The sequence below is a fragment of the Amphiprion ocellaris genome, chromosome 18 (assembly GCF_022539595.1).
Source record: "Amphiprion ocellaris isolate individual 3 ecotype Okinawa chromosome 18, ASM2253959v1, whole genome shotgun sequence".
Taxonomy (NCBI): domain Eukaryota; kingdom Metazoa; phylum Chordata; class Actinopteri; family Pomacentridae; genus Amphiprion; species Amphiprion ocellaris.
In genome coordinates, this window is record NC_072783.1 from 25,422,204 (window position 1) to 25,449,456 (window position 27,253).

General features: G+C 39.6%; 1 protein-coding gene across 4 annotated transcripts in view; it reads right to left on the bottom strand.

The window, feature by feature from the left end:
- The window catches only part of LOC111588170 (ankyrin repeat and fibronectin type-III domain-containing protein 1), a 161,270-nt gene that overhangs the window by 120,606 nt on the left and 13,411 nt on the right, over positions 1–27,253 (bottom strand). For 2 of the 4 annotated variants that reach the window (XM_035942954.2, XM_035942955.2), the window contains exons 3-4: positions 5,740–5,921; positions 1,063–1,301 (exon numbers count right to left, since the gene is read on the bottom strand). In XM_035942954.2, coding sequence (XP_035798847.2) covers positions 1,063–1,301; positions 5,740–5,921 — 421 coding nt within the window. Of the gene's footprint in view, positions 1–1,062; positions 1,302–5,739; positions 5,922–16,270; positions 16,851–27,253 lie in introns of those variants that run through there. The other 2 variants (XM_035942952.2, XM_035942951.2) reach the window with 2 other exon arrangements.

Genomic DNA, 27,253 nt, shown 5'->3' on the forward strand with positions numbered 1-27,253 from the left:
TCTTTACAGCTGATTTCCCTGTTCATAACTACTTTATGGGGGTGGATTTTTATGCAGTTGACCTGTTTATATTCTAATGAGGCTAAACTTCAAATTTGTAATGCTAAATGAGAACTGGGCCAACTTTAAGATACTCCATGTGGGTACATATGCAAATATGCATGAAGAAATACAGTAAAACAGGTAGAATGACAGATTTCATGAAGACACCTTTAATAATTGTGTCAAATTTTGAGGCCTATTGTACATTCTCCACCTTATGTAAGGTTCTCAGCTTTAGCTTTTTTTGTTGCACTCTCCTTTTTTTTTTTTACACCACCTTCACGTACCATGAACAATATCAAGGTTGCTGTGAAACAAGAAGCAAGCTTTGCAAGTAATAAGAGATTGTTTTTCCTGAGTGCTGTATAGTGTTTCTTTTTTTTTTGTTCTGTATAAATACTCACCTTTTGTTGCTTTACATTTCTCTCTGTCCTTTTAAGAATATTCTCTCAGGATGGCAAGTGGGATGTAATCAGTAATGGCAAAGGGTCATATCAGCCTCGGAGCAGCAAGTCGGGCAGATAAAGGCCAATGCAAATTGTGTAAATGAATTAAAGATAAGACAGGAAGAGAGTGTGACTGATAAAGGGACAGCCATATGAAGCACAGAGGCAGAGAGTGTGAGTTAAGCTGTCTTCAGTTAAGAGCTGCCTTGACTGTCGGCACGATGGCACAGTCACAGCAAGGAAGAAAACTTCAGCCGTGTTCTACAGATCAGCCATATGTACTGTCAAGTCAAAGCCAAGAGTGACATTGTGTCGCTGTGTTGTAGTGTGTGTCCATGTCCATGTGCTTGCATTGGTGTGTGTGTGTGTGTGCGTGTGTGTGTGAGAACGTGTGTCAGAAAGACTTCACTTCTTTGGCATCGAAATGTGTGAAAAAGGAGACGAAGACATCAACACTGAACACTGGACTGTTGAATTTTAGTTGGAAAGAACTGAAAGAAAAACAGATATTTTCTTTCCAACTAATTTGTGTTTAATCTCCGTGATGAAACAGTAAATGAGGAATCCAACTTACAAACTTTCTCTTCAGCTTTCCCTTGCTGCCACGAGCTGGTTTGCCCTCGACCGCAGTCCCTGCGCAGTAGTCGGAGCCCATGTCCAGGTGGTCATCTGCTGACACGCTCTTGCGGAGATAAGCAGCTCGCGCCCGGAAGTGGGAGAAGGGCGACTGGGATCGAGGACGGGCCTCGGTGCTGCCACTCTGCTCGGTCTCATCGTCACCCTCCATGTCATCCTCTAAACGCCACAGCTCCCCTTGAACAAGAGAAGACGGGAGGAACAGAAAAGACGAATAATGAGATCAGGGCGCACTCAAGAGGGAAACGAGAAGAAGAAAGATAAAGGAAAAAGACTGAAGAAGATGTATGAGAGCAAGACAGATTGGACAACGCAATTATTGGAAAATCACTCCACAAATTGTGGGACTGTCACCCAGAGATTGCTTCCATGAAATATTTCCGGAACGTAATTAAGCTTCCTTTTAAGGTGAAATACTTTACAACCACATTACAAGCAGGACATTATTCTCAGCCTGCCTCCCTAACAACCTGATTATGATTTCATATGCTGCACACAAATGATGGCCAATATAAAATGAGGAGGGAGTAACAGAGATGGCTGAGCTTTCACAGTCGCACAACAGAGATGCATGAGTGCTGTCAGACTGTAGCTCAGCTGCACTAATCGCAGTTTCATCGCTCTGCATTTGATGTTCGTCAGACACCTTGTCAGTGTCCAACGCCTGACTAACAGCACTCATAAAACACTTGCTGGCCTCTCAGTTACTTACAGAAGCTGATGTGCGCTTGTTGAGCTACATCAAAAGACTAACAGCAAAAACAAATTTAAGGCTCAATTTGTGCTTCATGAGGCAATAAAATACAGAAACAAACATATTTTTTTAATTGGATATCTAAATCATGACCACATAGCCAACACTATGGCTTAACTTAACTGTTATACCAACAAACAGAAATAGGCTGCAGACAAGATCAGTAGAATTGCTAATGTCAGCCTGTATATCAGTATTGATTTTTTTTACATCAAAAAATCGATATGGTCACTGTTTCCAAAAATCCAGTATCAATCGGACTCTACGCTGTAGATGTACATTTCATCAGGCCTAATTTGAAAGCCTTCTACACCGCTATAAAATACTGAGAACATAATAAATATTAAACTACTACAGACTTAATTTGTATTATTGTATGGTGTGAGTATTTGTGTTAAAAGACCAGCTAATACATTTGAGACTGACAGCTGGATCGTATAAGTTATTATAGAGCTGCAAATGCAAAAGACTTTCTCGTTTCAGACAATGTGTCAATCCTGCAAAGTATTTTATATGCTGACTCATGACATTTCTGAAGTTACTGTCCAGTGTTTTGTCTAACTTTAAAAACAAATTCATATTGAGCCTCAGAATTACCTCGTAAAGACTTCAACAGCAAGTCTTTTGGCAGAGTGCTTTTGTGCGAGCTTATGGGTGATCTTCAGTGTAAAATATTAGAGTGTCAGTTCCACTGTCTGAGCACCAGCCAAACACATCTGGCTTCCAAGGCTCAGCCAAATAATACTGCAATAAAATGACTCGGGAGCAACTGCCAGTGCGAGTTCTGAGGCAGACTCGTCACTAATACGGGATGTTGCTTAAATCCGTGAATTAAGAGTGGCTGGATTATTAAACACCTTGAATTTTAAAAGTTGCCTCACCACTGCTGAAGAGATAAAGACAGGAGGAGAGAGAGTGAAGCCTCATCATGGTCGATGACAGTGGTTGCTAAGCAACAAGGAGCCACGTGAGATTGAGCTCTCTCTCAATTTGATATTTGCAACAGAGCTGCAGCCGGGGAAGTGAAAACAGGCAGAGGGAGGGAGAAAGACATGCCATCAGACTCAGATAGTTAGTCAAGATGTAAAAGGGCATAAAATGGAAGCACTTGGACTCAATCAACCAATCACAGACAACGCTGTTAAGTCCAGGATCATTAGACGTAGTAACAAGGAAGCGTTATTGGATTAGAGCCGCGGTGGTTGAGGTGGACTCAATGCTACTCCAACAAAGTGGGTTTATTGACAAGATAACCTTCTCATAGTTCAAACAAGAGGCATTATGGGACAGAGAAAGGTAAAGAGGGTGAGCGAGAGAGAAGGAGAGACAAAGTCTCTTGCAGAAAGAATGTTTTTTTTCATATTTCATATTTTACATTTTCTTCATTAACCACTGGAAGCATTTTTGAGGCACAGAGGCTTTAAAACTAAAAAAAAAAATGTTGAAGCTGTCGGCACTATTTCTGAACACACCCTTTGAGCTAAATTATCCACTTGTCCTTGGTGTCTGATAGTTTATTGTGTACTTATGGTTACAAGTAGGGCTGCACAATACTGGGAAAAAAAATGACACCATTCATCCTACAAACCTTGGTGCTTCTGGTTTAAACTGTCAAACAGATCAGTTGTGTTTTCTCATGCAGTGGCAACAATCTTAAGTCAGAGTAGTGTTTTTTGTTCAATATCATCCTCAGGGATGAGAATGACAAATGGAAAAAAACTCGGAAAATGTATGCCGAAGCCCCCCCCCCCACCTTCTTTTTGTAGCATGATGTGTTTGAGTTAAGTTGCCTTACTTCAGATCGCATTTCCTGTCCTTGTGCACGCCCATATTGCACTAGTCAATGCTGAAAAACGATAAATTGTGCAGCCGAGCAAGATTTACTTTCAGGTCAATTTATCTGACAATTTAGAGTTTATTTATGGTTAAAAATAACTTGAATGCTGTGAGGTAACTCTGGGATTTGCACGAAATAAGGTTCTGAGTTTGAACCCATCCTGGGGCCTTTCTGAAAAATCAAACAGAGAGCGCATCCAGCTTTGATTAAAATTTGCACCAGCACTTACTGACAGCAACTAGGAGTCAGCAAAAGGAGAGCCAGAGAGCGAGAGAGAAAGCGATGAAGAGAGAGAGGGTGAAAATGTGCCCTTGCTATGTCAGCATCTTATCCCCATTTGGCTCTCTCATCAACACTGTAAAAAATATATGCAGCTCTAAAATTACCTACACTGTTGAATGAAACTGGAACCCAAATATCAGTGAGATGATTGTTCAAAACATTTTCAGGGTGTGTGAATATGAATTTGAAGTGTGTTGTTTTGTTACACTGTGAAAACTTTGAGCTTGTTTGAGTTTATTTTGAAGTTGGTGCCGCCTGTGTTGCTGCCTGCCTCTTTGTGAATCCAGTGGGACCGGGGTTTAGTTCAAGAGGAAGACTTTTTCTTGTTTTAATGAAGTCTTTCATTGATGTTGCCTTCTTTGTGCAGGCAGAGTGCAGTTTCAGAAAGTGGAGGGCTCCTATGCAAGTTTCTCTTGTATTAAACATCACAAATAAGGATGAGAACGCAGCGTTTCCCCCTTATTCCAACACTTCAAACGTACCAAAACATATTAGGTGGTGGAGGGGAGCTTTAGGTTGTGGAGTCAGTCATCAGTGACAGACCACTATTGACTTTTCTGTTAGTGGATGTGAACGAGGACATGGGCGTAAGGATGTCTAACCTGAGGCACCCTCTGACTCTTCAGCTGTGAGCTCTAATGCGATGGCTGCTGGCTTGTTTGGGTTGGAGGGAAGATTACAAATGACCCACTTTGAAAAAGTGTCGGAGCCGCTAGAAGCAGATTCAACTGATGTTTAACTATCCACTGAGAAATTATGAATGCATTAGAAGATACCAAATATAGGTCACTTTTGAAACTGCTTGAATGCAACCACAAACACAGGTTTAATATACTGAAAAAACAATTCACGCTTCCAATTTCAATTTTTGTTTTTGAGCAGTTGAATTTATCTGCTACTACGCTCCTTCAATTTACTTCAAAAAATAATTTTTCTCCTTCTTTCTGCTTTGGATGTCTGCTATTCAGAAGTTTCTATAGAGCTCCTTTTGATCTATACGAATCAAAGCCCCACTGCAAGGATTCGCATAAAATCTTCAGCACCTATAAATGTTATTGTCCTTTAAACACCTCATTTGTCCTTAAGATGAAAGGTCTCGCTGTCAGCAGGCTACAGCTTCAGAATTCTCAGTGACAGTTTTCCCTCTCAGGTGAAGGAACGCTGTTTGATTTACAAGGAAGTGGAGGAGAGAGACGACAGCAGAGAGACAGCGAGAGACAGGATATATCTGTCTCGTACATGCTACAGCTCAGACAGCTGGGCTCTGCGTGCTCTCAGTCAGGTGGTGAAGCAAATATCAAAGAAGCAAAGCAGCTGTGGAAGTTTGAAAGGAAAAAGAAGTGGGCCTTGTTTGACATATCTAAGAAGACCTCAGTTTCAGCTCTGGTGCCCTTTACACTCTTGTGTCACCAGCAAAAGATGCTTTCTTCAAAAGCAACCACTTGGTTTAACAGTAAAGTTCAAGATGCCGACACATTATGAGCTCAGAGGTCAGAGACTTATTTTGGCTTGAACAAGAATGTTTTGAAAAGCATTACCATCACTGTGTACTGAAGATTTTGGGAGAATTTTCACAAGCTTTGCCAGAACCGGATTAGCGGACTAAACACACAAACAAAGGAGATGAAAGAACTGCTCAGATAGAGTCGATTCTGCAAAAGCTGTCTGGTCCTGTTTCCCCAACCGCTGGCAACTTCAAATACAATGGAGCTGTTTAAATGCAGCTTGTATTTTATCTTTACCTGCAGGTGGCAGAGTGCAGGCCTTTGGCTGGCTGGTGGTAGTGGGAGGGTTCTTCCTGCGAGGAGGACTCCCACCAATGAGATCAGAGGGATGGACCCTGGAGACGGTCGGAGACTGGGGGATGCTGGGGAGAGTACGAGACTTGGCCAGTATCGGTCTCTGCAGCTTCCTTTCCAGTGACCTGGTTGGAGAAACATCAATGGTCAGTTACACAGAGAATGAGAAGCCTTTCTTATCGTATAGTATTAAATTTTAATTGAAAATACTTTTCATAAATATCTGAAAGTATCTTCTCACAATCTGCTGACCATGTAGTGTGCAAACTACACTACTAGAGGGCTCATTTTTTTCAGTGGTCAAAAACAACATTTCTAAAGAACTTGATTTTGCTTTGCTTTATCAGTATTGCTAGTAATAAGGACATGAATACAAAGAATGAGAAAACAGATTTTAAAAAGCCGTTGTTGAGCTATTGCCTGTTTTCAACACCATGCAATGTTTACGTTTGCTGTTGATCTTCCACTGTATTTCAGAATGGTGCCACCATCTTTAATAAAACGAATTAGTGATGAATCACCCTTATTAGGCTGAACAATTTGGGGAAATATCTAACTGCAATTCCTCTGGCAGACTTTGCGATTTAATTTGCAGTATAGTCAAGTTTCAGTTCAATATTAACGACGTAATAGATTGAAAATATTTGACAGAGCATCACCATAGAAGACACCATTAAAAGCGTGACAGCATGAATTGGTTCAAACCCTGGGTCAGATACACTGCAGAACATAGGCTGTATTCTAAATTGCTGCCATTGTGATTTGCTAATTGCATTGTTTCTAATTACTATTTTGATTCAAAATCAATTAACTGTTCAGCTCTAGCCCTTAGGGTAAATTTTACACGAGCTATTCTGATGAAGATACAGAAAAACAGAAATGCATAGCAAAAAAGGCGTGTTTTCAATCATTTAGAGACCCCCCAAAATTTCACACATCATGTTTTTGAGGACCTCATTTCTTATTAAGGGGAGCCAGGGGGGCCTTGCAGTTCACACTCTGCTTCTGCGTATGCACTGAGAAAACAATCTAGTGTTTGTATACAGCGTTGACTCTATAAAATGAGCAACAAAGTGGCCCTGACCGATCCACACAACACTATTTAATAATGTCCTGTGTGCTCAGGGACAGGACAGGGACAATAGGAAGGAAGATGGGGGAGAAAGAGGGAGACGGTAGTGAAAGAGAAGGTAAACCTGGCACATTCTGAATCTAAATGTGACAACTAGCTCAAAATCAAAACCCCTTCTTTAGAATCAGATTCCACATTTAAGTTGAGGTGATCTTATCAGTTTAACATTCACAGAGAAATGTCAGCGGGATTGAAATAACATTTTTCCCCTGAGCGAGAAAATAACATGCATTTAGGACCAGCCCAATACTAACACATGTACACAAACACACTCTGACACATACATATATCTTACTGTTAATGAGCAACAAGAGTGGCTTTAATGGTCAATAGTGGAATTGCTTCCACGTCAGCATAATCAAGCTAAAGGTCATTTGGAACACAAGCACAATTATAGCAGCTGATACCACACACTCCCCAGTGAGACACTAATCAATAGCTACAATCACAAGATCGGCTTAACAATCGGTGACAAGCCACACTTTTTTGTCTGCTTTTTAGGTGGCATTTGCATAAGAATGTTTTTATTCATGGAAAGCGGTTGTTTTTCGCACCATTTCTGTAACTGCAAATAGATTCATCTCTCTTTTTTTTTTACTAAAGTGTCTTGTCACAGCCACCTTGTGTTGCTTCTTTTCAACAAAAAAGTAAAACTAAGAAAATGTAATGCAGACATTTAAAGCCATTATTACATTATATTACGACAGATGTGATCAATATCACATAAAATAAGCCATAAAATATTTGTGTCTTGTATAATAGAACAAAGAAGAGAAAAAAAAATCTCTGAACAATACTAAGTCATTGCAGTGAAGCTCTCATCAGATCTGATCTGGATGTGATCAAAACGCAGCCAGCATTTCAGAAGTCAGTCTGTCTAGTAGAAGTGGAAGACATCTGACCTCCAGACTCTTGCGTGACAATTTTGGGTACTGAAGACATGATTCCCGGATGAAAATCAGTTGAGGACAGGTTGATGTGTCCTGACATTTTCAGAGACAAGTTTTTGCCTGCGATTTCAGTTGAGATTTATTTTAGAAAATAAATATACTAGGCTGATATTGTTAGATATGAGATTTGTTTGTCTCATTTTGATTTTGATAAGAGGATGGGACAAAAGGGAAACTTGGAGATTAGGACAATATGGTTACAAAAGAAGCCTTTCAATGTACCATTACATCAGCATACATGTTGGAAAGCATGTGTCTGAATTTTCCAATCTTCTCCATCTATTTCTGTGTTGTTCTCTCACACCCTATGCATTCCCATTTGCTTCTTCATGCTTTGTCACCCCAACACCCACCTGTATTTTCTAAAACCAGCAATAGTTTGACATTTTGGAGATGAATACAAAGTTGGAGCCTGGAGTTAGTTTACCTTGGCATAAAGACTGAAAACTAGAGGAAACAACTAGCCTGGCTTTGTCCACTGAGCGCAGAATCTGCCTACCGACACCGCGAAAGCCCACAAACTAAAACTCTATTGTTAGTTAGGCTGTACACAAAACTACCAAGTAGCTCTCGGTGATAGAATGTTGAAGATTTGTACTTGTGATAGACACTTAGCAATAAGAAAATTGTTCAATTGAACATTCAGTGGTTTAAATTAAGTGCATCAGATTCAAGCACATAATGGAAATGTGAAGCTCGGCTGCATGAACAAACCCTAAGCAGGTCATATGCTTTGATAATGGAGCATGCGACTCTGTTGCTCTCCCTTTTGGTTGCCGTACAAGTTTCCTGAGTTGGGCTCGTCTGTGGTCTTTCCTGGTGGAGGCTGTGGCAAGAGGTTACCGACTTCACTGTCACTAAACAGAACATACTTTGATGTGCGCACATCTGGTAACACTGGCCTTGCCCAGTCACTCTGAACAGAGTCTCATATTGCCAGAGCATTCTACACAGTGCTGTGTAGAATGGTCTGTCCGCACCACTTCTTCACCAAATCACAATTGTCTTGATTGAGGCTAAGAGCACAACGCACGAATTATGGTTACTCAGACTAGCAATGTAAGAGAACTGTTTTGGTAGAATTTGCATGAAGTGCTCACATTAACCCCTCGACGCCTGAATTTATTTCCAATTATAGAAAAAAAATTTGTGTTTTTGCTTTTCAGCGGAAGCTAAATTAAGTAGAGATTGTTAATTTGTCTATTACACATAGGACAGATATATAATAATAATAATAATAATAATAATAATAATAATAATAATAATAATAATAATAATAATAATAATAATAATAATAATAATAATAATAATAATAATAACAACAGATTTATAATAATTTAGGTCACATTCCAACCGGTCCTACGAGAAATCAGTGCTTTCAAAAGGTAACTAGGTACGCATTGAATATGCACAAACCGGCACTGGGGGAATGGATACGCTATCTCAGCTGCAGTCTGAAAGAAAGTGGTATGATGCAAATTTGAGACAACAGGCGTCAAGGGGTTAAAATGGTGGAAAGGCGTGTGAATGGCACGTGCAAAGTGCGGCCAATGACCCCACGATCTACTCTGTGAGCCACATTACTCAAAATTTTAACCTGAGTGTTGTGCGGCAGCTTTGTCTGGTCGCCCTTGTGTATCTCCAGGTTTTCCTTGTGTTTTTTTTTTATTTAACATGTATGTACGCGAGATCATTCCTTTATACTTATTAATTTTAATCACCTTGATAACTAGGCATTAGTGGTTAAATTCAAAGCAAGTTGGTTAAATTCAAATGAACCATTTTTTCTGCTGGTCTTTGAAGCATTTTATCATGCTAACATTTTCAGCTATGTTGCCCAGCCCTAATGTATAGTAAAAAACAACTTATAGTTTGAAGGGGAGTTGCATGCTGGAATCTTTACCATAATGGGTAAATTCCTTGAGTCTCTTGCTGCTTCGCTGGAAACGTCATGGTGATGACAAGACTTCATTTCCTATGTCTTTCCAGAATATAAGCGAAGCTAAAAAGCTTGTGTTTGTAATTTCGTGTTTAACGGGTTCCAATAAATGTATTTGTTTAAAAGTTACCTTTTCAGACATCTTATTTTAGCTCTGTGCAATAGAACACTGTGGGTGCATATGCATTTATGGCATAAATGTCTTCTATGTGGCCCAGGTGGGTATAAGACTAGCAGCTGTGCTGATTCAAGTTTGTGCATCACCAAATGAGCATGTTGTTCATCAATTATCATCAAGCTAATGTAAGCCGGCCTATTAGAGCCTTTCATCTAAGCATAGGATTATGTCTAATCCATTAAATGCTTGACTTACAAAAGATTATAAATTATTAATTTATTCGTTAGAAAACCCAATACTGCAACATTATTCAGTTTTGCATGCACTTACCAGTGAATAGCTGCCTGCTTATTACCTGCATGTTGTTACCTTTCATTTTGAGGACAAGTGCTCTCGATTAAAAATACAAGTGAACCATGTCTGACTGAAATACTTCAGGTCTCTTTTAACTCCCTTGGATGTCGGGCTCCAGATGTATTTGCATGCTCGGGGCTATTTCACACTGGGGATCCATCAGGTAAACCAACAGCAGGTTCTAAGTCAGCAGATTCGCAGGTTTGAGAGGAGATGCACTGACATCTGCCCACTGTCAGCTATTAAACTACAACCTGATAAGGTGCGTGTTGGAGTTGTGAATATTTGACCTGGGATCAGACAATCTCTGGATGTTATTCAAAGCACAGACACAGAAGACCCGGGATGGTCTGATGCAGAATTATTCTTTTATACATACATGTAGGCAGGGCAGACACACATACACATACACACTTTGATAGTAATTGAAACAGGCAAGTCTCTCACTCCTCAGCAATCCATAATGACTTGCATGAGAAGGTATTCGCCTGAAGCACACACACATACATGCATACTCCTCGCAGCTGGCAGAAGATGAAATAGCTCAGGTTGCACCGGTAAACAAAACGCACACACATATAAATACACAAACACACATGCACAAACGTAGTTGTTGGCCTCCCACCAACACATCATGATGACAACACACTGGGCTGAATGGACCGCCCAGGCCACTCTCACAATTTGGGCTTCACTCATCCAACAAACCTGTTGCTAAGCGACGAGAGGAGAGGAGAGGAGAGGAGAGGAGAGGAGAGGAGAGGAGAGGAGAGGAGAGGAGAGGAGAGGAGAGGAGAGGAGAGGAGAGGAGAGGAGAGGAGAGGAGAGGAGAGGAGAGGAGAGGAGAGGAGAGGAGAGGAGAGGAGAGGAGAGGAGAGGAGAGGAGAGGAGAAAGAGAATCTATTGTTGCCTCCCAGAAGCAATCACAAAAACAATGTCCTGCCCCGAGTTCTAAGCATTAAGTGCACCACGTTTTCTGCTGCCAAATTTATTATCTCTCCTGCTGCAGTCGAGTTCACTTTCTTTGTTAGTTTGGTTAGGTCCGTGTGAGAAAATCAAGTGTGACAATGAATGAATGAGATTTTTCTAAGAATGACAGTCATTTTCTGAGTTAGAAGATAAAATATGACAATAAATGAGTGGGATTTTTTAAAGAATAACAGAGATTTTCGGCGAGAGAAAACAAAACATGATAATTGTGAATGACGATTGTTTTAACGAATGTCAGACATTTTCTGTGTGACAAAATAAGATTGACAATACATTAATGAGATTTTTTTTAGAATGACGGACAATTTCTGTGAGAAAAAATTTAGTGAATGATTTTTTTAAGAATGACACATTCTCTGTGTGACAGGTTTTCTTAAGAATGAAATTTTCTGTGAAACAAAATAAGACAATAAATTAATGAGCTTTTATAAGAATGACAAATATTTTGTCTGTGAGAAAAGTAAAATATGACAAGATATGAATGAGGATTTGATTTTAAGAATGACAGACAATGAGGTACTTGAGAGAGGAGAGAACACAAGATGCACATGATGATGGTGTGATAGCAATGTGTGAAAATGCATGTTTATTTAAGATAGCCCACATGCCAGCAAACCGCAGACACTTTCTGCCTTAAAGCAACCATCATCTGTTCCTTTAGTTTTTCTTTTTTCGGTTTCTTTTCTCCATCTATTTCTGTACTTGACTGACAATGCAGAGAACTCAGAAGACTTTGCAAAAGCTTGTGTTCTCTGCCTCGCTGCTGGCTGAAATACAGTTTGCTCCCACTTTCACAAGAACACATTTTCAGTGTAACAGATGTACAGCAATTTGTATGAGTGACCTATTTTAATAAAAGTAGCACATGCAACCCCTGCACTCTTCTCGGGTATGTAATGTGCACATATTGAAGTATTTTCCCAATCCTGGTCCTGAAAAACGTCTGCCGCTGACCTTGCTGCCTCACAGATTGTCACACCACCATATACTGTCATATACATGTCTGACTACATGGCAATCAGTAGCTTGATAAATGCTATATGAAGGTAAAAGTCACTTTCTGGAATGCAGCTACTGTGCTGACAACTATATGTGGTGACGATTTGACCTGTAACACACTCACACACACATTATAGTACATTCACATCCTCATATTCTTTTTACACACATGCCTGCAGAGTTTTCATTAACACTGCACTTCTGTAATGAAGAATTTTAAGCTTTAACACAGATTCAAACAATTCAGGCTAATGAGTTCTATATATCTTCTTATCTTCTGATAAATCCAATCTTTGAACTCTCCTACTTGTACCCTGGTGCAAATGACTGTTCCATTTATTAATGTAATGAACTAATGAATTCAGTTCTTCTAAAGGCAGTTTTACGGCTCATGGTTATTCATTCATAAAGCAAACTTTCTGCTCTGTACTGAGCCATTCATTAAAAATCGCATTCAGTATTAATGTGTTCTCAGCGCGCTTGAATGTGGACGTGTGTTTTGAGGCTGGAGTGTTAAATCACCAGGCTTCTTTTCTCGTATTCGCTGTTCTCATCTCTCTCCTTGCATTATTTTTCCATTTATTTTACTTTTCATCTGCACATATTTTTCCCCACACTCGACCCTCTTCACTAAGGGATTTCTGGACATTGAAAGAAAAAAAAATTGGAATCTCCAGATGAAGCTGATTCACGATAACAGCATTTATTTCTCTTAGTGCTGAGTAGGGAAGACTCAGAGGGGAAAATGGACAGAACGACGGGTCAATAAACTACATAAATTGACTGAAGCAGCTTAAGTGACAAGGAGGAGGAAAGACCACTCATGTGGGCTTGCAGATTTATCCCTCTACATTACAGCAGGGTGAACATTAACTTGTTCATTACAGACTGATTTGCCATCACTTATCATTCATAGCTGACTGACTGTCTTGTCACCATTCATTACGGCTACTGCCTGCCATCTGCAAATAACTGTATTTCATTTTCGAGCAGGAAATTTGCGTGTAGTCTGTATAAGCCATGAATTTGAATGTCCAATCAGTAGGGATAAAGAAAGTAACTCCACTTCAACCTTCTGAACTCTAAAATCTGCTAGCAGGCTTGAAAGGCATGTTATTTTTGTTTTTTTTACGAAATTTGATAAAATCACACCACTAAAGCAAAGAGAATTGATGGATTTTTACTTTTCCTATTGTCCTTGAACTATTTATCTGTGACATACTGTTCTGTCTGGAAAATAAAAAAGCTAAAAAAGCTTAAATATGTGACATTTCATCAAGATGTCACATATTTCTATATATCTATATATTCTATATTTGTTCTTTAAATAAAGAAATAGTTCAGAAAGAGTTCAGAAATAAATAAATCTTTTGCTCTAACCATATTCTATTAAAAAACACAAAATGGAGTGCTCCTCTCCACAACCATGAGGTCATTAATGACTCAGCTGCAACCAACAATCACATTAAAAAAAAATAAAAAATCAGAGATTTTTTTGCTGAACTGGACTGAACTGCAGGCTGTGTAGACATTGAGCAGAAAAAACTAAATATGGAAACAAATCTGAAAATGTAAGTAGTACAGTATGGAGAGTCACAAATGTTTGCCAGTATTCATAACGCCTGTGGGCTACATGGTCTGTGGTTATTTCAGTTTTGGTAAAATCAAAATTTTTTTGCTTTTTTTAATGATATATGGCATTGTAACTGAAGACAGCAGACACTTTTGAGTTGTCTCTGCTTCCAGCCATGGTTGTGCTGCTGCCATAGAGATGCAGGACTTTGTATTGCAGCGAAAAATGACCGCATAGTGAGTAAAAATGTGACAGGAGAAAAAATTGCGCAAAAACTGCTCAGGGTTCAGAGGGCTAAGCATATAAATCAGTCTCTAGGAGATGCTGATCTGATGTCATCTGACTCTTTTCATAAACACCTACGTGAATAAATCAGTGGGCTGGAAAATCTTTGCATATCGCCCAACCTAATGCTGCACATTGTGAGCTCTTGACAAACCTGGAATGTTGGAGATTACTGAGCTGGATTTTTCATTCATTGACTAGAATATTGACAGATAACAGTCCCTGCTGCAGTCTCTCTTTCTCTGCACCCAACACACTGATGCATGCATGCATCATGATAAAACACAAGTCTCCAGGTTGCACTTTCCTCCCTGCTCCTATTCAATTAGAAACAAAGGGGACAGAGCTCAGCCACAGTCCAGCTTTAACAAATAGACTTGTAACTCTGATAGCTCCAGACCCCTCTGGCTCAGCCTTTGTGGATGTCAGAGAGCTGAGAGAACAGGCATTAGAGAGGGGAAGGAGAAAGAAACCAAGCACGAAAGACTTAAAGTTAGAGAGAAGACAGAGGGAGATGGAGGGGCGTAGGAAGGGGGTTGCTTGTGAGAAAGAGACAGCGAGTGGGAGGGACGGAAACAAAGAGGCTGTGGGGATGAGAGAGATGCTGGATTTGGAAAGGCAGATTTTTTTTTTTTTTTTTGACTTTTCTAACCAGATGTCCACCCACGTTAACACTTCTCCTGTGAGTAAATCATTTGAGATTTGATGAAAATTCTTTTAAAGTCTAGAGTAGTAGCCACAGTGGGAGTTTATTACACTCTCATTTGCATTTTTATCCTTGTTATATAATTTAACACCAACTCAAAAGCAATTAAGCCCAATTTTTGTTATCATTTTTAGAAGGACGCCGCTACCGCCGAGGAAAAAATTTAAAAAAAAGAACAGAGGGCTCTAAACTTAGCTTCAAAGTTACTTTTTTGTTTTGTTTTGTTCTCTTAGGGGTTTAAAAGGCAAGAAAAGCAAATTACGCTCTCTTTCTGATTTCAGGACACTTAATTGCAGTGCTGCTATACAAAAGCAAGACGCTGTTAGATCTTAGTGAAGCCAGACAAATTAAGTTTGCAGGAGGGTGTGGACGGCTTCTGTGTGACACAAAATTAACTGGAAAAAAACATGTCGCAGTGGAATTTCAAAATCAGACCAAGAAAGGTGCATTGGATGTTATCAGAACATTCCAGACTATCCATATTTGCATAAGAAAAATCACAGTCAAGCATATTTAAAGCGCTGCTTGCAGAAAGCTTTTCAGAGGTAGCTGTAATGTAGATATATGTGTTGAGGACAGCAGGAGATAGAATGCCAAATATGCTGCTACATGCAATTGAAAAGTAATTCAAATATAGCAGTTCAGGGTGATGGTAGAGTAGACCTGTGACATCAAGATTGCTTTTTCAAATTCTGACATTGGATATTTCCCCCCTTGACACCTGCTGTCAATTTGCCCTTGAGCAAGACATTTAGAAAATTCATTTCTGAAGCCACTGAGTCATAAACAGTAGGAAGTTTTGGCTGTTTCCAGTGCGAATGTGAGGGGCAGTATGGGAAATGATAATATGCTTAAGGTAGACTTCACCCACTTCCTCTGTATCTCCCCCTTCTATATGTAGCGTATTGACTTTATCTTCTCTATTTCTATCTATAGAAAAAGGCTCCGTATTCAACTGTGCGTGAGTGGGAAGAATCTATAGTAGCCACCACCATGCATGACAGCAGACATCCACCACACCTCCACACTTATGTAACACAATTCTCATACATGTATACAAGAACATGCTTACATGCACGTGACACCTGTAAACCTGAAGGCCCATCATATGTATATTATTAAGCCATTTGCAAACAAAAGGATGCAATAGTGTGGCATGAGGTGCACAATATGAAATGCTCCTCAATCCTCTAAAGACACAGTATGTACACATGTTCATGTTGTTGCCCACAGAAACACAGGTTATAAGGAACTGACAGTTTACAGAAACAGAGACAAATGCATCATGCAGTCAAGTACCCAGACATGCCTGTGCACAGACAGACACACACACACACACACACACACACACACACACACACACACACACACACACACACACACACACACACACACACACACACAGACACAGACAAACACACAGGTTACCTGGCCTCTGCCACAGTGCAGCAGTAACTGCCACTGCGCCGCGAGCTTCTTCCCACCCGTAGCTCCTCTCGAGACTTACGGCGATTAAAGTAGTCTGTGAGTTTCCCAAAACTCGCCATCTTTTCGCTTTCACCTTCTTCACCACCTCCTCCTCCCTGTCTCCCCTTGCCTTATTTCACCCTTTGATCAAAGAAGATTCTGGCTCGGTTCTGCAACAGCTCCTTGGCGCGCGACCTCCTGACTTAGAGCCTGGCTTCCTCTACTTCTACGTGGATTCAGCGGCACGGTTCGGCATCAGCCGCGGGTCCGAGTCTCCCTGCGCTCCCTCATCCCCTCTTTGCACAGCGTTTAATGTGCAGCAGAATGAACCAAAGCCCGCTCTGCCTTTCTCAGCCTCTTCTTCCACCCCCCTTTTTTCGATCGTTTGCCGCTGCGCACGGTGCACATACACTGACTCTCTCAAAATAGTAACGTTTGTAACTGCCTACCAATAGACACGGCAGGAGCAGTGCCCCCTCCCCAACTGGAGAGCAGACAAGAAGGAGGAGAGGGAGAACGAGAGAGAGAGAGAGAGAGAGAGAGAGAGAGAGAGGGAGGATGGCTCAGTGCTGGTTTTCTTGTGTGTTGAGAGCGAGCAGCGCTTGTGGGAGAATATGAGCTGCTATGATGCTTGTACCTAAGCCCACCCCCCTCTTTTTCTCTCAGTGTCTCTCTCTGTTTTTTCAGTGCATATTGTCTGTGTTGCCCACTTCCACTCTCTCTCTCTTTCTCTCTCATGCATGAATTCTTTCACACAACCGTTCGACTCGTGCAGACAACCTTCGATCAAAGCTGGAAGCAGGTGGAAACGTCTGAGCATTGTGTCTTTGCATCCCTCTAACCTGAAGAGCACCTGCTCCACTCATAACTTTCCACTACTTGTTTATCTTTGCATGTGTGCACGTAAACACTTGATTTGACTGTAATTTCCTCAAGCAGAGAGGTCGGGCAGAATCACCAGCTGCTGGCCCCGCGTTTTTTAATCAAAATAAAAAGGATGATGGAGGGAAGGATGCAGGACCGCAAGAGAAGGATAGAGGGGAAGAATCCGAGGAAGGAGGGAGGGAAAGGGGGCATGGTGGGAGGGCTGGTTGTGAAGTGCTCATTAGTGAGTGAGTGTATGTGTGTCTCCCTCCCACACATCCAGACAGCTACATACAGGCAGTCTTCTATCTATTCACTGTCTCACTCTCACTATGCTTTTCATTTTCACTTCGAAATAGGTGACCGTGTTTTCTCCTTCTTCTCTCTGTCTCTACTTTCACCCTCAAAACCCTTCAGTTGCATCATCTATTTACTTCCACGTCCCCTCTAGCTGACTGCTTCTCCTCGCTTTTATCCGTCTGCCACCGCACACCTCCCTTCTCTATACCTTTCATTCTACCTTTCTCCTCCTTTCCCACACTCTTTCGCTCATTTTCTTCCCCAGGGGGTTGTGCAGTTTTCATTTTAAGACGGCTCTGGAACGCTGCTGGACTTGTAATGATCATGTACAATTATTGGTCAGCTCCTCTACTAAGCCTGCAGATCAACATCAGGAAAGAAAGGTTTTCTCTGTTTAGAATTATTAGCTTGCTCTTTGCACTGATGACTGCAGATTGTTGTGTTATTTACTGAATCTAGGGCACACAGTTGGACTGTTGCAAAGTTGAAAATCCGTCGATTCTCTCTATTTTTACAGTTAGTTTGTTTTTTCTTTTTAAACATAATTTTGGTGACTTTTTTAAAAAGATGACATGCTTTTTAAACCTGCTGGCAGATTTTGTGGTTCAGAGGGTTCAATTTAACCTGCTTTGTATAAGTTTAGCACTTTTTTATGCATTTTACTAAAGTATACAGTACATAAGATTACGTTTTCCCAGTTCAAATCGTGCATTTATGACATATTTGTGACCATTGCCTCCAGGGATGATGCTAACAAGTGTTTTCATTCTAAATTAATATGAATTAATTGTTTGGCCTATAAAATATTAAAGAATGACAAAAATCACTCAGCAGTTTTGTTTAAATGTTTTGTTCAGCCAAAAGATATAATAGAAGACATTTAATGTATTATTTTGTTAGACAAAAAAAAAGGCATCTCAAAAACCTGTCATTTTAAAAAGCTGTCATCATCAAATACTTCACTAATTTACATGTAAAGTGATAAAAGTGAAGGATTATCCAGTTATCAAAATATCTTGTGATTAACTTTCTCTCAATCCAATAATTAATAGAATAATTGACAGAAACACTTTAATATAGCACAAGGAGTGGCAGCTTAAGATTAACATAATACCTTTATTCAAGTAAAAATAGGGATAATGCTGTTAAAATAAAGCGGGCAAAATGTAATTAGATACAGCTCCTCTTGCACTTTCAGCAGAGGATGAGAAACCGCAAAAATTATATTATTTACAGGGAAAATGTATGCCTTCAGGCCCTGCAATTTGTCTCTGATGCTGAAAGATACAGGTTACTAAGTGCGAAGCTGAACAATTTGCATGAAAAGCAGCTAAAATGAAGACAGACTCAACATGAAAGTGCCCAAAAAATACAGTTGATTCAAAATGCGAGGAACATATTTGAAGAAACCCACTGAAGATGCAGGACAAATGACACAGCTATGCTCTAAACTGTGTGTACAGTTACTAATAGAGCTACACTGGTGAAGACTCCAGTCGTGATCAGATGGAGTGTAGAGAGATAAAAACGAATAATTATTAACACTGGTGCTATTAATCAAGATGTAACAATGTCAAGACAAAACACGATCTAGTTCATACATAAAGCTGCAAAAAAATCTGAATAATTGCACAGCAGGATTTGAATAAATGCAAGTACAGGAATTTGTCTAGGTAACGCTAGCGCAGATTGAGATTTTGGCAATTTACAGACAATGTGTGTCTGTTTGGGTGTATCTGTGTGTGTGTGTGCTGCTTGTGTTTGCTGTCCTGTGATCCCACGCTGCAGTTAATGTTGTGTGAAAGGTGTGGGCTGTGTGTGTTTGCAGGTTCCTGCACTAAAGAGTTCAGCTTATTGATCAGCCTCTCCTGTCTCCCTCTTTCTCCATCAAAATTCTCTTCAATCCCCGCTTCTCTGTGATGATTTGCACTGCCCCTCCCGCGTCTGCCCATTGATCTGAGAAGCGCCGTGGTCTGACTATACTGCCCAGCAGGCAGAGTAATATTCAGAGTCCAAGTCTCAGGGTAGAGCGAGAAGAGAGAAACAGAGAACACTGAGAAAACCCAGATAGACAAATTAGGAGGATATACTGTAATAATAATGATTGCTAAAGCCTCAGCGATCCTCATCTTTGCTGACGCCAGAATATTACTCTTCATTAGAGCCACAGTGGTAGGTGCATTCACATTTGCAAAAGCATTTTGTCAGAGTTATGCATGTCCCGAGCTGCTTCACTTTAACACTCATTATCACTAAACCAAAGCCATTCACATCTCTTCTAGCTGTACATGAATTTAAGAAAATTCTGACACTGTATCAACAGAAACGTACATTTTTTTCTATTCCCATACAGGATGCATAATGCCATTAGTGAATACTTCTGTTTTTTGCTGCTTACCTACAACTGCAATAGAGGCAATAATGCAGCAAGAAAAATATGTGCACTCGACTAATATGCAAAGCTCTTAGTAAATATGTTAACAATATTCTGGTCTGCACAACCAGGACAAAAACTGTTATATTTATACATAATTCCGAGTTTAAAATATTACTAAAATATTCCTATAAATCTAATTTTGGTATATTTTATATGTTGCAATCTTGTGATAGAAATCATTGACACCTTTTAAGGGAGAAAAATAAAACTTTGGCTGGTAATTGAGGATGCCTGTTTTATATAGCTGCACAGAGCAAAGGAAAGAGAATCAGGGAGACAGAGAGTAAGAGTTCAGAGGATTGCAGGAGACACAGTGAAAGAGAGTGACTCTTGACAAAAAAAAGGATCTCTGAGGGGAATTTACCACCACAGTGAGGAAGAGCTGAGCTCAAACTATTGACAGCTTTAGTCTGCATTTGGCTCTGAAAGGGTTTTGGCTGATGAATAAATCATATAGTGCTATTTTTTTTAAAGGGCTATTTTCATTCAAACACAAAAAAACATGCCCACTTTGGCAACATCCATTTGACAACACAATACTTTGCTTGCAAAAGCTGTTTCCATTGAACTACAATAAAGATGAGGTCATCTAGAACTTTTAATTGTAAATAAAAATAGGCTATTATGCGTGACTTATTTATTAAACTAAGTGTCTGAGTAGATGTTTTGCTTTACTATCCAAGCAATTAGATTGCCATGAGAAAAAAAAATAATCATCCTAGTTTACAAATACTTCAAAACTTTTTTCAACTATGTTTCAACTGTGTATTTCACATTTCTGCAAAAACATGCAGTCATGTGCTTCCTGTCTCCTTCCAAAACACCAGCTGGTGCTTTACCAGCATTGAACATACAGACACTGTCAAGGAACAGCTGTCAGCAACTGAAGCATTTCATGCTCAGTACATTCTGTAACTTGGTGACATTTCTTATAAGAACCGCATTTATGGGATTTTATCGTGGTTTATATTTGTACATATGTCATGGCATAAACACTTAAAACTAAACATCTCTGGATCCCCAAATCAAAAATGGGTCTGAAAGGCAAAAATGCTACAATTACATAATTTCTCAAAACTAGAAACAATAAAAAAGGAAAATTAGCTAAATCACTATATTACATGAAAATCAATTTATTCTACATGCATTGATTAAAAATTTTGAAAAATAAATTGTTTCCTCTAACCGCATTCTGTAAAAAACAAAAGAATGTGCAGTCCTTGATGTAACTGAGAAGCCATTAAAAACTCAGCTGCAACCAACAGTCAGGTGACAAAAAATCAAGACTCATTCAACTGAACTGTAGGTTGTGTTTACACAGAGCATGTAGACAAGTATAGAAACAAATCAAAAATCTATGGTATGTAGAGCTGCCTTTTCTTCCAGGAGTGGCAACATCTCTGGGCACTTGGAAAAATGATGGGCATGTTGACTCCAGATTTTTTTCAGTTTTTGTACAACAAATAAGCTTAAAAATTTCTTCTTTTGTTTCTTCTTTACTATGATTTATGGCTTCATAACTGTGCCATATTGCCTAAAAGACAATTTGAGTTCTCACTACTTTTAGCCATGGTTGTGCAGGTTCCATAGAAGTACAGAACTTTGTATTTCAGTTTTAAAAAAAAAATAAAAAATCAGCCCACAGCAGCAAAAAAAACTGCAAGGTTAAATCAAAAATCCAGGTAGTAATATGCGCAACAAACACGCATGTCAGCATGATTGTGAAATCAATATTGACTGATGACACACTGTAGACTGACAATAAATATTCAGACAGTGCTCATCTGCAGACGAGTTGATACATATTTCTATTCTACGGCTCATTTGACAGGAGAGAAACAGCCACGGAGAAAGTGAGAGGCAGTTTAAGAAAGCTTCTTCCTGTAATTACTGTGGCAGTACGCAGCAGCATTCCCTACTGGGATCAGTCAGACAGGCCCATTCATAAGACGGACGCACAGAAGCCAAGTTATTCACAGTAAAATGAACACCGTCATTTTGGAGCACACCAGAGGAATCTTTGATATCCTCAAGGAATAATAAGCACCCTGTACGGAAAGACACACACACACACACACACACACACACACACACACACACACACACACACACACACACACACACACACACACACACACACACACAACACAGTGAGGATGAACACTGCCACTGTCTTCATGAGTCATCAGTAAAGGGCCTTGCAAAGCAGCCCCAGGATAATATCTGTCTCTCCCTCTGTGTGCTGATGTGTGAGTGTGTTCCGGCCATGACATCCCTGCCTCTACTTCTGTTGTTAAAAAAAGTCATCACCTCTTCTAACTTTCCCTCCTCCTTTCTTTAGTCACCTCTCTCATGAGCTCTCAGCCTCTCCTCTTGGGTGTTGATCTTTTTCTATGTCATATCTCCAGTCACTCTCTGATCATAATTCCCAAACCATCTGGTGTAACTGTTCATTTTGAAATCATATACAGCGCAAACACACTGTGCAGTAATTCAGAAAGGCTCAATTACTGCAACGCAGCAGTTTGATTTAACAGTAAACACCTGTGATGGCAGTAAACAACATTTTACACCTCTTAGGCCAGTGATTCTCAAACCTTTTCTGTTATGTTTGTTATACTTGCGTTTTGAAAAACAATTTGGCCCTGTCACTTCCTCTCCACTCCCTGTCCTACCTGCTTTGAATATATTCACATGAGCAGTTAAAGGTCCCATATTATGCCTTTTTCCAAAAAATTAACGATGGTCTCACACATCCATAGACTGTGTCTTTTAATTTTTCAGCTCAAAATACTGCAAAGATGGTTCATTAAGCACAATGCCTGTGTAACTGTTTTGTCCTGTTGGAAACAGGCTGTTTCAGGAAGAAGACTCTCTTTGCATTTGTGATTGTGCTCAGCAAAACAGTTGACAGAACAGCAGCCGGTGTACTATATGTGAATGAGTGTGTGAGACCAGGACTTTAGATCACTGCTAACTTTCTCGCTGAGTGATCATTTTACATGGAAATTCGCAGCACAGTTGTTGTTTTTACCTTACATGTTTGTGTGACTTTGTCAGACAACATTGCTCGAGATTCACACCAGAACACTGAAGTGGAAGAAGTGGAAGGACTGTTAAAATTATATTAAAACAATTCAAATATTATGATCAGTTGAACTAATTGATCTAGATATTATTATCATGCTATAATAAACTAGCATACAAATTCTTGGTACATTCATTTACACATCTGACCTCCAAAACAGATATAGGGGTTCAAAAGGCACGCTTTCATTTTTAAGAAAATCTACAAAAAAAATACACAATTTATCATATTGAGAAACTATGAAAATAGAAAAAATAATCATTTTTTAACCTTCTGACAATCTTTGTACAAATCATGTGTAAGATGCAGTTGTGTCAGTAAAAATAATTTTTAAAAAAAATCTCAGCTTAAAATTGTGATATTTTAACAAAATGGCTTCATTCTACATTTGAAAATTTGTCAAATAGTGATTATTTGTGGTAACCAGATTCTGTGAAAAACTAAAAAAAATGGCACATTTTGGTGCAGCAATGAAGTCAAGAGTGACTCGGGTGTGATATGATAAAAACTCAGGGACTTTTTTAGCTGAACTAGGATGAAGTGCGGGTTGTGTTTAGACAGACCACATAGCAGAAACAATTTGAAAAAAGGTATGTAGAGCTGCCATTTTTGCATCAGTGTTGGTAACACTTGGAAAAATGTTGTATATGCTTATTAGTTTTTTCAATTTTTGTAAAATAAATAACAAAAATTTAGTTATAGTCTTTTTCAAGACTTTTCTGTTGTCAATTCTTGTGTATTTGCATACATAAAAAGTGAAATGCTTTTCTCCCAGTCCCAGTGCAGTACAAATTTAGAATAATAACAATAATTAACTACAAAAATACAACTAAGAAATATGGGTTAACATTCCTTATTAATGTGCCTGGTGAGAGACTGTGCTGTGGATAGACACAGTATTCCTCAATGAAGAATTTAACTTTGTACAATAGCACACAGTCGTAAATACTTCTAGTAGGCTTATCCACCTTTCTGGCTGTGGAGTATCCATCCTACACAGTGGCTATACGGTAGCTTGGCATTTCAGCTCCTTTCAATTCAAGTTCACAGAGAATTATTAAGAATTATCGACAAGTGGCAATGCATATGTGAGTGTGTCTGGTACATTGTGTATACAGCTCAAGGGATGATCAGAGGAACAAACAACAGCTGGGTACTGCATAATTCATAAGCTCCATTGACATATTATGTATTTGAAAAAGGGACACATCAGAGACACAAAATCTCTGCCTGTCTCAGTTTCACAAATGTGAGTATACTTGCATCTTTGTTCATCAGACAGGAGGATTCACTCTCTCAGACAGCCATGGGAGGATGAGCCTGATAACAAATATATTCTACAGAGTCCACGCTAAAAATTGTGAGCCAGAACAGAATGCTTTCTGTCAAGTTTCACTCAGTACTTCTAAAAGGTAAAATAATTTGGTTTGCTGTGAGCTCATTCACTTTCTCTTATGTCAGTTTTTCTGCCCTTGAAGACGGAATTAAAACCTGAATCTACTCCAGAATTAACCTTTACATTACTGCAGGAAGACAGAGGAGAAACTGCTTAACAATGGCTGCAATCTATGATATTTTGCCACCTTTATAATTTAGTAGAAAACACCTTTAAAAGGCCAGTAGCTTAACCCTGACAATGACAGTTAAATCGGCTTTGAAATTTGAAGGAGAGACTTGACGTATCCTTTACTTTTCAACACTTAGTGGGCTGCATCTCACTCACATTACTGCATATATGACTAAATATGACTTTGTGAAAAGGTTGTTTCTTTGCTCCCAAATTTGCATTAGTTTTTCTGTTTTGAAAGGCTATGTAAATATGCTCATTTTCTTGTTCCACATGTTTGATTCGAGTGGCATATTTATGAATGCAGAGAACTCCAAACAACCCTTGGTCTAGCATTCATTACCATGCAATCCAGTATTGGCTTATCACCAGAATCTTGGGTAATGTCATGTTTTAGTTCTGTTTTTGCACATTTGTTTTAAATATGCCCTCATCCTGCCCAACCAAGGGCAGTTTGGAAGTTAGGAAAACATAAGATAGCATGCTTTGGGATATGATTAGTAAAAATGTCTATACAAATTGCAATAAATGCCGCAAAACACAAAACAATATGGTGTTTGTGTTACCAAGTGAGCAATGCTTAGCACAGTGAAGCCATCTCTGACCCCAAGTATGAGGGTTGATCAAAAAAGTACAAGACTGTGTCTATAAATATCAAAAACCATAGCTGATGTCAATTTGGCTACCGTCCCCATTAAAGTAGTCTCCTTGTGTACAGCATAGCACTCTCAGGGTTTCTGCATCACTAGTAACACTCCTGGAAGCCCTGTTATGTAAATATATCAACCACCATCTGTGATGAGTGCTGAATCTCTTAAAATGTGTCAAAAAAGCAATACTTCAACTTAAATTACATTTTGAGGGAGAGAAAAATTCACAGGGAGCCAAATCCACTGAGTAGGGCAGATGGGGAGTGACAGCTGTGTTGCTTGTGCATAATCACTGGACTGTGACAAGGTGTACAATATATTGGAGCACTCACATGCCATTGCACCAAAGTTCAGGTCCTTTGCAGCAAACGTCCTCCACAAGTCACCTCAGGAAGCTACAAGAGAGCTCTGCTTTGACAGTCCAATCCTGATGGTACTAATTTGTGGTGCACAATCACGTAAATGTTGAAGAAAACAAGGTGCTGGTCGAGTTACGGAAACTGCAGACTCTTCCATTGTGCAACAACATTGCATTCTCAGCTGGTATCTCTCCTTCCTGAGATAATGCCCTCAGGGAGGAGATACAGGATGCTTGTTTTAAATGTGAGAAGTTCTAAATGTCATTCCCTTGGGCTATTTAACTCTTCAGTGGTTAAAGTTTTAAATCAAGCTTATTTTTAGCTTGTTTTTTTTGTATTTCTATATTTTGTGTAGTTTCGATACACTCTAGTTATATCAGTGTGTTGTATGTTATTATGCTATCCTATCCTTCTGATGCTCCACAATCTCACGAAAGCAAGTCCTGAAAAACTGCCAATAAAGGTAACTCAGCTTAGCTCACCAATTCAAATAGAGGCTGTTCTTTACAATAACTCCATGAGCTCTACAAATGCTCTACATAAGCCTTCACACACAAACACACGCATGCACACACACAGCACAGGTAAGCAGGAAAGCATACAAACGCACCACATTGTAATGTCATATTCCTCCGAATTAACCATCTGCTGAGAGAAAAATGTAAAAACTCTGCCTGGATGACTGGGAACTAGACACCTTTTTCTGTCTCTTCTTCTTTCCCCTCATAACTTTTTCCTTTTCAAACCTGCCTATCTTTTCCACCCTCACTCTATGACAACACCCCCACCAAATACCCCTCCCCGTCTGCATAATGCCAGTCAGACATACTGCAATTTAGAGTATTTCTGGTCCTGAGGGCAGTCTGAATAAAAGATGAAACCATGTAAGTTTGGGTTGCTGACTTTGAACTTCTCTTTCCCTTGACCTGTAAAACTACTGATGAAACATCACTTCTAGGATGCAAGTTAAAGCTGTTTCTTGATGTTAAAACCACATAATTAAAATCTGCTTACAGAAATAAGAGGTTCAGGGGGACTGTGAGGTGAAGCTGTGAAAACACATGAAAAGAATGATTTTTGTTCCAGTCTTCCCACCCGTCCTCTTCAAGGTTCCTGTTCTCAGTAGTGGTTTCCCACTTAATCCCCAGTGATTAGAGAGCAAATCAATTCTTCTTGGGGGGGATTCACTGAGGTGTTAAGGTGTAACTTACACATACACACACACACAAGTTTTACAGCAGCAAGTTAGTGTAGTCAGTGAAAGACTTCATGGGTTCAAGCCACTGTGTCGGGGAGCATCCGGTTCTCAGCTTTCTTTGAACATCCACTGGATTTCATACTGAACTGGGAGAAGTGCGTCAGGACTGCATGCAAAGACTGTGTCAGTGTTTTGATATTTAAAGTTCCCCTTTCCTCACAAATGTGTTTTGATCTCTGCTTCTTCTTTTGAATATTTGACTTCCGCTGTACAGAATGACGTATATTCAGAGTTTGACGCCAGAAGCCTGTTCTCCAGTCTATCTAAAAGTTTCTCTCTGTTCACCTACAGCCTGAGTTTAAGATCAGTCACCACGCCTGTATGACTAAGTATGTGTAACTTAAATGCTAAGATGTGCCAACCATGACATTGCTAGAAACAGAGGTCGCTGTCAAATAGTCTTTTTTGTTTAGGAAGATTC